Below are 13,801 nucleotides of genomic sequence, written 5' to 3'. Positions count from 1 at the left end.
AACATCTCCTGGTGAAAAAGGTTCCTGTGAGACTGTGAGCGTTTTATTTTCCTAAGATGTGAAAAGTTGTGCAACCTGGGAGGCAAACTGTCTGCAGCTAACATCCCTCGTGACGGCGTATCAAAAAATAAACAGCGCCGACATTGAGTTAATGACGGGGTTTTATTAAAATATATGAAACTGGAGACCGTTTAAGACAAAATAGTACCAACTTGTTTTATGACTGATAATTAGCATTCCTCCACTGGAGAGCAGAGTTTTGTGTAAGTGGATTTTTAAGCAGTAAACGACTTACAGGAGACTTGTGCTGTTTCACCCTCAGAGAGGCAACTGTCATGTCGCCCCCTGCTGTTTGATTTCAAAGGTGGCCGATTCCAAAAACAAATCAGATGGTTTGCAGACTTAGTTTGGAAACAACATGAGGTGTAATTGGTCCCAGCAGCAGGGTTTTTCACAGACGGCACCATCAGCAATAAATACTTTGAAACATTACAGGCTCGCCAAATACTTCAACAGACTCAAAACAAAAAAACAAATACAGGATCAAGGGGAAATGTGTCTCAATGCAGCTTTCAATTTCTGCAAAAAAAGAAACCAAATGAGAGCCGAGGGAAAACATCCAGAGTATCAGCGAGTCCGGCGGGTTTTTAAAAATAGGAGGCCCGTTAAAGTTCTGAACTTTGGTGACTTTTTAACAGCAAAACGCTGATCGAGCAACAACTTGGCCATCCAAACACTTAAATGCTTTCATTAAGCAGATAGTCTAATTAAACTGTCTCAACGCTGTAATATTTACAACTGGCCACACAATAAAAGCTGAACCAGACAGAAACTGCAACAGGAAATAACAGCGAAGTTGTTGTGATGGATGAAAACTGGAACATCAGTAGAAGTTCAGCTCATAGTTGGAAAATCTAAAAGTTGGTGTTAATATCTGAGTGAATTATCAAAAATACAATGAAATCACTGAACGAAATCCAACACATGCCTTTCCACGTGTTCTCATCGACTGACCAAAAGGGGCCAATTTTTGCTGCAGAACGTAGCGCAGCTCGGGTTTTAGAGGCATTAGCAGGCGTACGGCCCCCCGCCGCCCCCATCTTCATCCCTCGGCCCCTTCTCCCAGGGCAGGACTCTCATTCTGGGCTGAATTTCCCCCGGCTCGCTGGGTGTCAGCTGGAGTAATGAGATATTTAGCAGAGAGGGACGGGGAGCTTCTGTCTCGGGGGGAATCGACTGCAGTGGTGAAGCCCCCAGACTGACACTCTCCCTCCGAATGCAATTCCGCCGTCGTCTCCTCGCCTTTATCTGTCCGCGGTCAGAATAAAGAGGCGAAAATGACTGCCGGAGTGACGGAGTAAATACGGCAGAGCCGCCGTCAGACAGCAGGCGCGCTCGTCAGGGCTGATAAAGTCGAGCTCGCGGGAGTCGACTGGTCACACACGTGGAAGCACACACATACAGAATGGCGCCAAAGCAGCTCAGCTCGGCGACCCGCGTTTTTTTTTGTGATCAGGATTTGGCGGGCTGTTTGCAGACGACGCACGGAACCAAGTCGAACACAAAACCCGAATTCAGCCTAGATCCAGTTTTGAGAATCGGACGATTTCGTCGAGACTCGTGCAGTTATGGCGGCGTGGTGGTTGTCGTGGTTACAATAATCAACACGACAGGCTGTACCGATTGTGGCATCCCTCCCTCTGATGCCATGGCGAAAACAACAATGGATTTGGGCAGACGTTAGGTGTTCTTTGTTGTCACGGTTACACCGACAACAACAACAACAACAACAACAACCGATGGCCTGTCCGTCGGCCATCTTGGTTTTGGTTTTGAGCCCCAATGAAGTGCATGCTGGGAATTTTCTGCTTATTGCTGGAGACTGTGTGAGTCAGTGATGAACTTGTGTTACGTAACAGCTGCACACACACACCTGTACACACACCTCAGCTCGACTGTGCACAGCCTCCTGATCCCTCCCTCTCCCCCGTCGAGCGCCGATCGTGTCTCCAACTAAATTTTTCAATCAAAAGGATTTTATTCTCCGGTGGCAGATTGCCTTTGTTTCCAACGGATTCGCCGCCAGTCAGGCTTTGATTGCAGCGTGTGAGTAACGGCGCCGTGTGATAGATTATGACTTCACGTCTCAGCAGCACCACAACTTTAATCAGGAGCATTGTGGACTTGCTTTTTTTCTTCTTTTATGGTATATTTGCAAGTGTGTGTGTGTGTGTGTGTGTGTGTGTGAGAGAGAGAGACATGTGCTTCCTTCGTACTAAACACACACACACACACACACACTGAAGCAGAAATCTGATCAGTTAGTCTCGCTCCTTCTGATCGTCCGAACGTCCACCTCTTTCTTCTGGACATCCCAAACTCTCCCTCTGTCTGCTCTTCTCTTCTCTTACACACACTTTCATGCACACAAACACACACACACACACACACACACACACACACACACAGACACGCACACACACATCAAGTCTTTCTTCATGTGAGATGATGAAATAGTTGGAGAACACAGGAAATCTGTTTCTGGTTAAACCCTTCTGGACTCAGAGATAACTGAGCCCTCGTGGGGGAAAGAAGAAAGCCCCACCGGCTCGAGAGTCAAGTTTCCTGTGTGACTCTGTGTGTGTCTGTGTGTGTGTGTGTGTGTGTGTGTGTGTGTGTGTGTGTGTGTGTGTGTGTGTGTGTGTGTGAAGTTTTAGAAGCAGGTTTTAGTTGAGAATAGATTTCTCTTTTCAATGTTGATGTAAAGTTTGTGAAAACAGAAGTGTGTGTGTGTGTCCTTGTCCCTGTCGCCATAGAAACTCTCATTTGCTCTCCTCCATTATCGATACACAAAAATGTACAATCAACCAACGTTGTATATTACATGACATGAATGAGTCTGTAACGGTCTTTTCTCTTCTTCTCTTCCTCTTCCCTCTCATTCCCGTCTCCTTGCTCCCTTATCCTTATCTCCTCCTCTCTTACCTTTCCTTTCTCCTTCTTCATATTTTCTCTCTGATCCCCCCCCCCGACTCACACACACACACACACACACACACACACACCTCTTCCTGCAGGGCTGCTCGTCTCCCATCGTGGTGAAGTTCGCCGACACGCAGAAGGACAAGGAGCAGCGGCGTCTGCAGCAGCAGCTGGCGCAGCAGATGCAGCAGCTCAACAGTGCGACCACCTGGGGGAGCCTGACCGGCCTGGGGGGCCTCACCCCGCAGTATCTGGCTGTAAGGAGAGCCGCCGCGTCGCCCACCTCCACCATCACCTCCTCCACCCCTTACTGCAGCCCCATGGCCAACGCCGCCGCAGTCAGTGCCCCGACCGAACGCACTCAGCTCCAAACGTCCCAAATTTCCCCCTCACATGCAGGCTTCTCCTCTTTCCCTCCCTTCTTTCTTTTGTTCTCTAATTCCTCCTTTAGCCCCGCCATTGCCCCCCCCCTCCCTCCATCCTCCTCTGGGGAGTGAAGCGCACTAAGGAAATGAGGTCTCTGAATTGGATTTAATGCTGACAGAAGATAATATTTTATGTTTAATATCCCAGCAAAGCAAGGACACAGTGTTTCTCGTTGTGTTTTATTTAAAACTCTCCATTTAAGCTAATCCGAATCAAAATGCAAAGACACATTTAAGTACGACGTCTGTTTATGTTAATTCAGTATTCAAATGTAGAACCAGACAGGACAAAAATCTTCATCTTTTAATTATGTCTGTTTCTACTTTTGTAATGATTTTTTTCCATTCATCTGCTTTCTACTTTAAATAATCCTAAACAGACGGGCAGTCGTGCTCAAGATCAGAAATCTATTTTAATTACAAAATAAAATGTCATCTGAATGCAGCCATTTCTGTTTATATGCAAAAAAGAAACAATATGACGCCTCAATTTGATTTTATTAATCAACATAAATGGATTTTTTTTTCTTTCTTTTTTTTTTTTTTCCTGTCGCTGAATATTAAGTTCTGCAAAATGTCACTGTCTATTGCATTTTAATGGCTGGGTTCAGTTAGTTAACATGAGATAGGTCGTGTTCGCTCGGGCCAATATTTCTCCTCAACATGTCCTTGCATGTTACCGCGCTGGCCGGTAACCATAGCAACTGCAGCAAGCACTTTTGCTTCCTAAACCTGGCCGTGTGAGCGACGAAGCCGCCGTTATCAAAGAATAATGGTGAACTTCACTTGCGCGATAAATCACAACCAACTGCATTGAAGCCTCCCCTGGTCGTCGGCCATCTTGAATGTTACGAAGCCAGGCGCAGCCATATTTGGATGAAGAGGGTGGAGCTAATCCTAACCCCTCCCCTCCTTCATCATGTTGTATTTCAGACTGAGACCAGAAACTCGTCAGGAAAACGTTTACTGAGGAAGAGGAGGGACATTTTCCCATAGACTTCAACACAATCTGATTTATTTCTTACCCCCTGATGGCTTCACTTTTACAAACAGTCTAAAATCCCAAAATGTTAAACATATTTAGTTGTTTAAACGTTTGCTGTCTGATGAAATCCCAGCGATTGGTTAAATTTGAAAAGGTGAAGAAAATTTTAGTCGACTCGGGAAGTTGCACTTTAAATTTAATATCTAAAAAAGACGTTTTGGGGGAAATGTATGCGATAAAACCAACTTTAAGAAGGAAGTCTTGTTTGTTTCAGCCTTTTCAGACTCGGACTCCTCCTCTGGTAGAAAGTTTCTGCGCTGTCCTTCCTCGCTTATCTCCTCATGTTCTCCAAATTAACAGCCACGGCCTCCCTTTAAAAAATAATCACCTCCGGCATCTGTGTTTTCATTTGTGAATTTGTTTGATCCTAAGTGTAATTTGCACCTGTCTGGAAAACACAGCTCAGACAAACATCCCTCCTTTACCAGATATTGATTTATTTTTGGGCACAAAAAAAAAAAAAAGAAATAAACAGAGATAAGAAGTGTTTTGTGAATCGGGCTCCCAGATTTTTCAGCTCTTTCTCCGGCTTTTTGAAAAGATTAAGCTTTATTCTGGAGGGGAAAAAAAATGGCGGGGGGAGGAAGAAAAATCACACACAATAGAAACAAGATATTAATTTGCTATTAATTTCAGTCTTTGAAGGATGAGTTTTTGACAGCATCAGTATTCCACTTTTGTTTTGAAATCTAATTAGTCAGTTAGATTAGAGCTTTCATGCTCAACTTGTCTGAGAGAATCATGGCGGAATATAAACAGCGTTTGCTTAGAGGAGATATCAAACTGTATTAGAAGCTCATTTACTCATCGAGCGCTGATGCAAAAAAAAAAAAACAAAAAAAAAAAAAAACACACACACACATTGCCAAGCCTGTTGTTAGGAGTTCAGCTTCCCGGGCGTAGCATTGTGTGGATGTGAAAGAGTCTTCCTGTATCCACCCGGCTCACTTTTTGTTCTCTGCCTTGTCTTTCTCTCTCTCTCTCTCTCTCTCTCTCTTCTTCTTCTTCTCCTCTGTCGCCATCAGTTGCTTCAGCAGGCGACCTCCTCCGGTAACCTGGGAGCCTTCAGCGGGATCCAGCAGATGGCCGGTGAGTCGAAAACCAGTCAATAAACTAAACTCCCCCCTCTTCCTCCTCCTCCTCCTCCTCTTCCCTCCATGATCTACCGTGGCAGTGGACTCTTTTGCTTTTTTGGCTTGTTTTTTTTTTTTTTTTTTAACAGACTTCTAAAAGAGGACCAAAGAGCATAACAGATGAAGTCGCGTGCCGGAGTAAAGAAAGATCTTTGCCCTGAAGATTTATTAACTGTTGCTAAGATTTATCTTGATCTTTTAATGAGGCCAGACGAGAGCTGTGCCCTGGGCGTGTAACAGTAACACCGAGGCTTTGTCAGGGATGGATGAATCACAGAAAGGAGAGAGGAAAAGGAGAAAAGGGAAACTGTTGGGGGTGGGGGGCGCTGCAGAAAACGGCTAAAAGTGAGTTCTTTTTGTGGAGATCTTGCACTGCAGGCTGGCGCCATCTACTGCTCCATTCCTGTTGGGGGGGGGGGGGGGGGTTTGATCTGATCCCTCACCCCTCCCATCGGTGAAACTTTAAGGCTTTTGTGATTCAGCAAGTCAATAACGTCAGTAACCGTGGGGAACGCAGTGAAGGTTTTCTTTCTAAAGTGGGCTGAATAAGAGAAAGGACGCCAGGAGATGAGACAGAAAGTGGTGAGGAGCAGTGTCGCTCTCTTAGGTGAGCCTGATGCAATAAAAAATGCATATTGTATTAACCCAGTTCTGCGCTAATCTCAGCCTTGAGCGTGCTGAACAAGATAAAATCTGTCTTTAAGAAATATCGTTTTGCAGAGCTTTAAATTGAAGCTAAGACATTCAGGGACTGGTGGATGCTCTCTGCTGCTCCTCCTCCTCCACCTACAATCACAGTCTTCTTCTTTGTGGTGCGTCAGCCTTTAATTGTGCTGTTCAGACAAACGATGGGCGTTCGGAGTGGCCTTGTGTTCTGCAGTTTTGTTTTTCATATCATGATCTCTCGGGTTATATTGCCTTGAAATTCCCCTCTTATCTTTTTTTGTCTGTCTACACTGTCGTTGAACTCAAACACACACCATCCTGACAAACACACACACACACATTGATAAATAGGCTGTGGGATTTGGAAGCGAGGGGCGAGCAACGTCGTCTGAATCTGGAGATCTGTTAGTCCTCCATCTGCAAGAGGAAGAGAGAGACAGATAGAGCAAGCATTAGTGATTGGCAGGAGATGTGAGACAGCTGAATGACATCTGGTCTCAGTCTTTAACACGAGGAGCTGCAGAGCTGAGAGGCTTCAATTACACCAATGAGCATTCAATTAGACGCAGCCAACGCCAGCCTGGTGCGGCCCATCTCTGCCATACCGGCTGCACACACACACACCATCTGCACAGCCCGGATACTCCGACTCTGATCTGGGAAGTAGATTGTATTTGTTGCACAGTGTCTCTCTTTCTTTGCCTTCTCTCTCTCTCTCTCTCTCTCTGTGAGGCTTCATCTCTACTTTATTCCCCTCTAACCCGGTTATTTTTATCTCCTGCCTGCTCCTTCTCTCCTCATAACTGTCTCCAAAATGTATGTTCAATGAGGGAGATAGCCTTTGACAAATGCAGGGAAGAATTGGTGTGGAGCAGCTTTGAGGGGGAAAAAAGGGGGATGCACAGAAAAGGAAAGCTGGAACAGAGTCGTCTTTGTCATTCGGTGGAGAAACTGAAAGGAGAGGGGGAGAAAAGTAAGAAAGAGGGAAGAGGAAGGGAAGAAAAGGATAAAAAGGAATGGAAAGAAAGGCAATGAAAGAAGATGGAATAAGGGAAAGGACATATGGAGATGGAAAAGGAAAATGGGCAAAAGAGAGATGGAGGAGAAAAAGGAAAGAGGAAGGAAAGGTGGTAGTAAAGGAGACGAGGAGAGGAAGAGAAGAAGGGAACATGAAAGAGGAGGATGGAGAAAATAAAGAAGTAAAGAAGGTCCAGGAGGAACACGGAAAGGAAAGGGTAAAGGAGGCACTGAAGGAAGTGAAGGAAACACAAAAGGAAATTTGCTGACAGGAAAACTTTGATCAGCTGCGGTCAAACGCGTTGAAACAAAAAAATCCGCTCGTGGCGACAAAAGATCTGACATCTGGCTCACATCTGGCATCATCTTCCTCAAGCACACACACAAAACAGAGCAACAGCAGTCTGATTCCGTTTGGGATTTGAACACGCGTTCAGCACAAATAGAAATCCATTTCAGCTTTTTAATGTATCACAGAAAATTGGAGAAAATCGCTTTGAAAAAAAAAATAAAAATAAACAGATTGGTTTTGGCTTCGGCTCGTAAGAAAACACAGATGAGTAAAAAAAATAAATAAATAAATACAATTATTTTTACAAATACATAAATGAAAGTAACACTTGAGTGTTCACACTCATTACCGCCGGTACAATCACACACACACACACACACACACACCTGAAAACACACAGCAGGTCCTTTTCGAGGCTGGCAGTTCATTTCCTTTTATTTTATCGAGCAGTCAGGACGTGATCTGTTTGGGGGGTCGATCGTCTGATTTCTCTGTCTGGATGTCACAACCTCCAACGGCGTCCAAAGCGGATGGATTCCTCTCCATGGTGTTTGTGTGCGTCCCGTTTGTGTGCGTCTCTTTCTATGTGCGTGAGTGTGTGTACTTCCATGGTACTGTATATACACCCAGACTGTATATACGACACATCGACAGTGTCCCCACTTTAACAACCAGCTCATGACTCAGAGGATTCTTCTTCTGCTGCTGTTTGTCACACACTGGACACACACACACACACACACACACACACACAAACACACACACATTCATGAAATGAGCTGTGAGGTTGAGTTGCATTCGCTTCGCCATCATTTAGGTGTCCTCGTTCGTGGTGCTGTGAAAGCCACAAGGCGGATTAACAGCAGATAGAAGGTGACAGACAGGCATGAAGAAACACAGGAAATAGAGATTTATGCCTTTTAATTAACTTCTACTGATATTTTGTATTTGTGATGTCATTTTTATTGCGGAGTTTATCGATCTGGGATAAAACATCCAGTTTTAATTCCAGGGACAGAAAATGAGCCAGGCTTATTTTGATTATAAAAACACAAAGCTAAAATGTTAAATCCCGTTTATGGACATTTAGAAGACGGAGTCAGATTGGTCGGGGTGTTTTTTTTTTTTTTTTCTGTCCTCTCCCTCTGAGATTTTGCCATCGTTGAACTAAATGAGTCAGATTATTTCTGCACCAAACCCGAACACTTCAACAGCTGCTTCACCTGATTCCAGCACATCTGGGGCTCGACTCTCTCTCTCTCCTCTCTGGCCGGCGGACATGTTCAGTGCTGTCCCGTGGTTTGACCCGGCCACCGCTCAGCCTCGCTCCCCAGGTTTGACACCACCCTCTCTGGCTCCTCTCTCCAGGTATGAGTGCTCTGCAGTTGCAGAACCTGGCCACTTTAGCGGCGGCAGCGGCGGCGGCCCAAAACTCAGCCAGCCCCTCCACCGCAAACCCCCTGTCCTCCAACGCCGCCTCCCTGGGAGCGTTGGCCAGCCCAGGTAACGCCGCAAGCCTCTCAGGTTGGGGGTCCGACCGACGCCGGGGGTCGGGGGAGGGGGCCCGACGCCTGCCTGCGTTTCTCTCCGCTCTCCACCGTTTTTTGCCATCACCAGTGTTGTCGCACCCCCCCCACCACCACCACCACCACCACCACGTGATCCCCGGCACTTCACCGCCATCAGCCGAAACATGACCATCTGCATTTGCTCAGCTCCTCGTCCGTGTTGTGGCACATTCCCATCCATGGTGTGTGTATCCACCGTTCATCTCCCAGAAAACAGACGCCATCATGCTGTGTTGTCGCTGCGCCGCCTCACCTTCCCCGCCACGTGGCCACGCCATGCCGTGATACACGCACTTGTATATGTGTGTGCGCGTGTGCATGTTTGTGCGTTTTGTGCTTCTGTGTCTCCCATGAAGGAACCTCGGGCCTGTGGATTTGTTGTTGGTTGTCGGGGTAGTTTGTGTTTGTGTTTGTGTGTCTTTGGCTCATGGCTTTGGGGTTTAAGAACTACCAGGTCTGAACTGGACTCCGGTTAAATATCGCCATCTTCCTCTCTCTCTCTCTCTCTCCCTCTCTCCTCCTCTTCCTCTCCTTGTGTTCCCACTCTTCTTCTCTCTCTCTCTCTCTCTCCTCCTCCTCCTCTTCCTCTCTCGCTCTCTCTCTCTCTCTCTCTCTCTTCCTCTCTCTCTCTTTCTCTCTCTCCTCCTCCTCCTCTTCCTCTCTCGCTCTCTCTCTCTCTCTCTCTCTCTCTCTCTCTCTCTCTCTCTCTCCTCTCCTCTCTCTCTCTCTCTCTCTCTCTCCTCCTCTTCCTCTCTCTCTCTCTCTCTCTCCTCCTCTTCCTCTCTCTCTCTCCCCTCTCTCTCTTCCTCTCTCTCTCTCTCTCTCTCCTCCTCTCCTTGTGTTCCCGCTCTTTTCTTCTCTCTCTCTCTCTCTCTCTCTCTCTCTCTCTCCTCCTCCTCTTCCTCTCTCTCTCTCTCTCTCCTCCTCTCCTTGTGTTCCCGCTCTTTTCTTTTCCTCTCTCTCTCTCTCTCTCTCTCTCTCTCTCTCTCTCTCTCTCTCTCTCTCTCTCTCTCTCTCTCCTCCTCTGTCCTCTCTCTCTCTCCTCCTCTTCCTCTCTCTCTCTCTCTCTTCCTCTCTCTCTCTCTCTCCCTCTCTCTCTCTCTCTCTCTCTCTCTCCTCCTCTTCCTCTCCTTGTGTTCCCGCTCTTTTCGCTGCTGCCTGTTTCTGCTCCATCATTCTCCCCTTTCATGTCGGCTCGGCCTCGCTTCAGCAGCCGTGGTTTTGCTGTCTCTGTTGGAGCGAACTCCCAACAGAGCATGAATATGAAGAACCCCCCCTTCCTCCTCCTCCTCCTCCTCCTCCTTCACCACCACCACTTCTTCTTCGTCTTCTTTTTCTTTTCCCTCCACCTTAAAGCTTACACCGCTTCCATCCCACTTCCTGCTTTCCAATCAGCTGGCATGAATTCCCGCCTTCCTCCTTCATCCCTCTCTGTCTCTTTCTGAATCTAAATATCAGATCGACACGCATTCAGGTTGAGCCGCTTGCCGAGAATGAGCGACACCACACTGCATGTGTCACTGAAAAGTGAAAACGTCACCCCGGTTTGATATATATAGACACTTCTGCATGGAGACAGTTTTTTTTTTGTTGTTTTTGTTTTTTTGTATTTTTTCCTTTTGTTTTGCCGACATGATGCTCCCTCTATCCCGACATTTCTTCTTCTTAATATATTCACCGGCAATCCCGCTTTGTTGGCATCGCTTTGATGAGATGGAGGATAAATGAATAGATCAAGTCTTGTTTTTTTTTTTTTTGTTGTTGTTGTTGGTGTTGTCTGTAAATAGAATCAGGTTGCGAGCTTTATGCACCATACTTCCTGCCATATTATATATTTTCGACAGAGCAGCTCATGTACAGTATGGCACACATCCCACATGTGGTGTGCGTTCAGGTGTATGTGTCGTCCCTCCATCCGTCGTCTTGTGTTTGGATGTCAGGATGGGAAAAAGTCATTCAAATGGACGGAGACTGAGGAGGAAGTTTGACGATCCTCCCAAAGGTTCTTTGTGAGCTCTCCCTCCCTGTCTGCTTTTTTTCAGATGGTCTTTGTTGTTTTGTTTAGTTTTTAGTTTTGACTCTAAATGCCATGACAGCATCGCTTTTTAAAGCAATTCTGCTTCTGTGAATAACCCTGATTGTGCAGAACTCTTCCTTTAAGCTGCAGACATCTTCTCACCTCCATGCAATTTATTTTTTTTCATTTTATATATATATGTAAGCTCAAAGTGCTGCAGCTCGTCAGATTAACTGAAGGTGCTACTTGGAACGTCAGCGTACGATCAGTGCGTTAAAGAACGCCATCACTGCGCAGAAGGTCGCGTCTACTCGAGTGCTCCAAAAAGCTTTTAGCTCCAATTTCGCTTAAAGAAAATCTGCAAGTTCCTTCAAGAAATCCGACCAGGCAAATCATGTAAGCTCTCATTCAGCCAAGCCGGCGATTCAGCATTTTAATAAGAGAATGAGTGATTAAAATCTGCACCTGGAGTCAGATCTGCATCAAAGTTGACACACGGGCGGAGAGTCAGCCATTCTGGTGGCGCCGTCTGCGGGTTAAATACCGCCACATCTGGTTGTGGTGTCACGGCTGCGCTCTCAACAATCCCAGAGTAATCTTGTAACACAACATGAACGCAAATCAATTTAGCACCAGCTTCAATTAAAGTCTTTTCTTCTTGTGTGTGTGTGCGATCCCACATCCTGCGAACTTTTCAAACAAGCCAGTGACTGAAAACATGACCTCCCTGCCGGGGATGAAAACGTGGAGTCTCTGCAGTGGCTTCAGTTGTTGCAGTCATAATATAAATATTTCAAAATTCTCACCATTTGCTGATGTTGAATGGCCACAGGTAGCACCTTCTGCCGGATTGCTATAAAAGCCAAACTGCGTGAAGCAGCCTGAGCTTTTCATTTGTATTTAAAAGGGAAAACCTTCACCTCTGCACGAGGAACCTTGTTAAATGCTTGAATAACACAACCGCCTCTTTGTCTCCCACTCTCCCTCTTCACCTCCCTCCTTCCTCCTTTTACTCTCCCTCCCTCTTCTTCTACTTCTTCCTCTTGTCTTCCCCCAGCAGCAGGCACCACAGCGAGCTCCAACGCCGGCGCCATGAACTCTCTGACCTCTCTGGGCACCCTGCAGGGCCTGGCAGGCGCAACTGTGGGCCTGAACAACATTAATGCACTAGCAGGTAGCGTCAACAGTGAGTATTCACCCTGCCATCAGCCACTCCACCTCCACCTCCACCTCCGAGCATCACCAACACAACCTGTGAGCAGACGCAGAGAGACAACAGAGGGAAACATTTCAGAAAAGATTTGAATCGCTCATTAACAAAAAACAAACTCCACTTCGGTTTGGTTCCTCCTGTCGTCTCTCTGCGTCACCTTCTCAAAGATGGCTGCCTCACTCTGTCATCCATCCATCCATTTCCTCCATTTCATCCATCCTCTCCATCCGCTTCCTGGTTGTGTGCAGGGTTGTGCTTGCTGATGTCAACTCTGGTTTTGTGCCGTCACCTCCACACGTCTGCGTGTGTCTGTCTCACATTGTGTTGTTTTAGTCGCTGTTTGTCGTCGTTTTTCATCGCCACAACCGATTTGAACGTTCGAGGCAGTGAAGCCTCCAGATTCGACAAAAATATCAACAAATACAAAGTTCAACATACAAACTGTGAGATTTCTTATTGAATAAATACACATGCATGTAAAAATGACACATATGAAACCATCATACACACACGTGTGTGTTTTTATTGATCTCATATATAACGAGAAAAACACACACACATGAAATGAATATTTTTATTTCTACAAACACAAACTTGGATGTTATTCAGAGGACGTTTGTATGCTTATTTATTGATATATTTCAAGAAAACGGGATTAAATTCCTGATGTAGTTCGATCCGGATCCGCCCCCGCACAGCTCTGGTGGTCTAGCAGGACCCGGGCTGAGCCGAGCCAGCGTGTCCTGCCTTTGACCTCCGTCCTGACGGGGCCGGGATCTTAATCAGCGCTGTTATGACAGCAGAGATCCTGTACAACCGGCCCCTTCCACCACATTATTCTCCGCTGACCTTTTCCCGCTCCTCGGCGGGAGCAGCAGTATCCGCTGTGTAAATCGTATACGTCTCCACTTGAGCGCACACAGGTACAGAAACACACGGACAGACACACACAGTCCTTTCTGAAGCAGCCGCTCTCGTGTCGGCTTTCGCCTTGCGTTTTGTATCCGCTGAACATTCTCTCCTTTTCATGCCGCCCCCCCCCCAAACCCAAAACCACCACCAACACCACCACCAAGCGCCCTCATTTAAACACATCTAGGCCTTAATTGAATTGCAAAGGTCAGCAGTGCAATTATTCCTGAATAAATGAGTGACCTATAATCCAGAGCTCGGCGGTGATAATTTATTTCATTGTGTCTGACGGTGAGGCGACAGGACACCGAGCCAATGTCAGACCCCCCCAGACAAGTTGCCCTCCGTGGTGATATTAAGCCGTTACAAGCAACTAATGAGTGTTACTGCTGCGTTCCTTCACTTTTAGAACTCCCCCCGTCGCCTCCGCCGCTCGCCTGAAGTGAGACGTCACCGGCTGGAGCTGTTCGATTTCTGCGACCGACAGTTGTCTGTTTTTGTTGTGTTTTTTTTTTTTTTTTTTCGCTCTCT

The 13,801-nt window shown here is 46.5% G+C and overlaps 1 protein-coding gene across 12 annotated transcripts in view; it reads left to right on the top strand.

Annotated features, from left to right (window-relative positions):
* The window catches only part of celf2 (cugbp, Elav-like family member 2), a 155,772-nt gene that overhangs the window by 136,812 nt on the left and 5,159 nt on the right, over window positions 1-13,801 (top strand). For 2 of the 12 annotated variants that reach the window (XM_029495546.1, XM_029495547.1), the window contains exons 7-10: window positions 3,078-3,239; window positions 5,478-5,541; window positions 8,929-9,063; window positions 12,203-12,319. In XM_029495546.1, the coding sequence (XP_029351406.1) occupies window positions 3,078-3,239; window positions 5,478-5,541; window positions 8,929-9,063; window positions 12,203-12,319 (478 nt within the window). Of the gene's footprint in view, window positions 1-3,077; window positions 3,321-5,477; window positions 5,542-8,928; window positions 9,103-12,202; window positions 12,336-13,630; window positions 13,651-13,801 lie in introns of all 12 variants that reach the window. The other 10 variants (XM_029495550.1, XM_029495552.1, XM_029495543.1 and 7 more) reach the window with 8 other exon arrangements.

This window comes from Echeneis naucrates, chromosome 23, assembly GCF_900963305.1.
Source record: "Echeneis naucrates chromosome 23, fEcheNa1.1, whole genome shotgun sequence".
Lineage (NCBI taxonomy): Eukaryota > Metazoa > Chordata > Actinopteri > Carangiformes > Echeneidae > Echeneis > Echeneis naucrates.
This window is presented reverse-complemented; position numbering and strand designations above follow the sequence as displayed.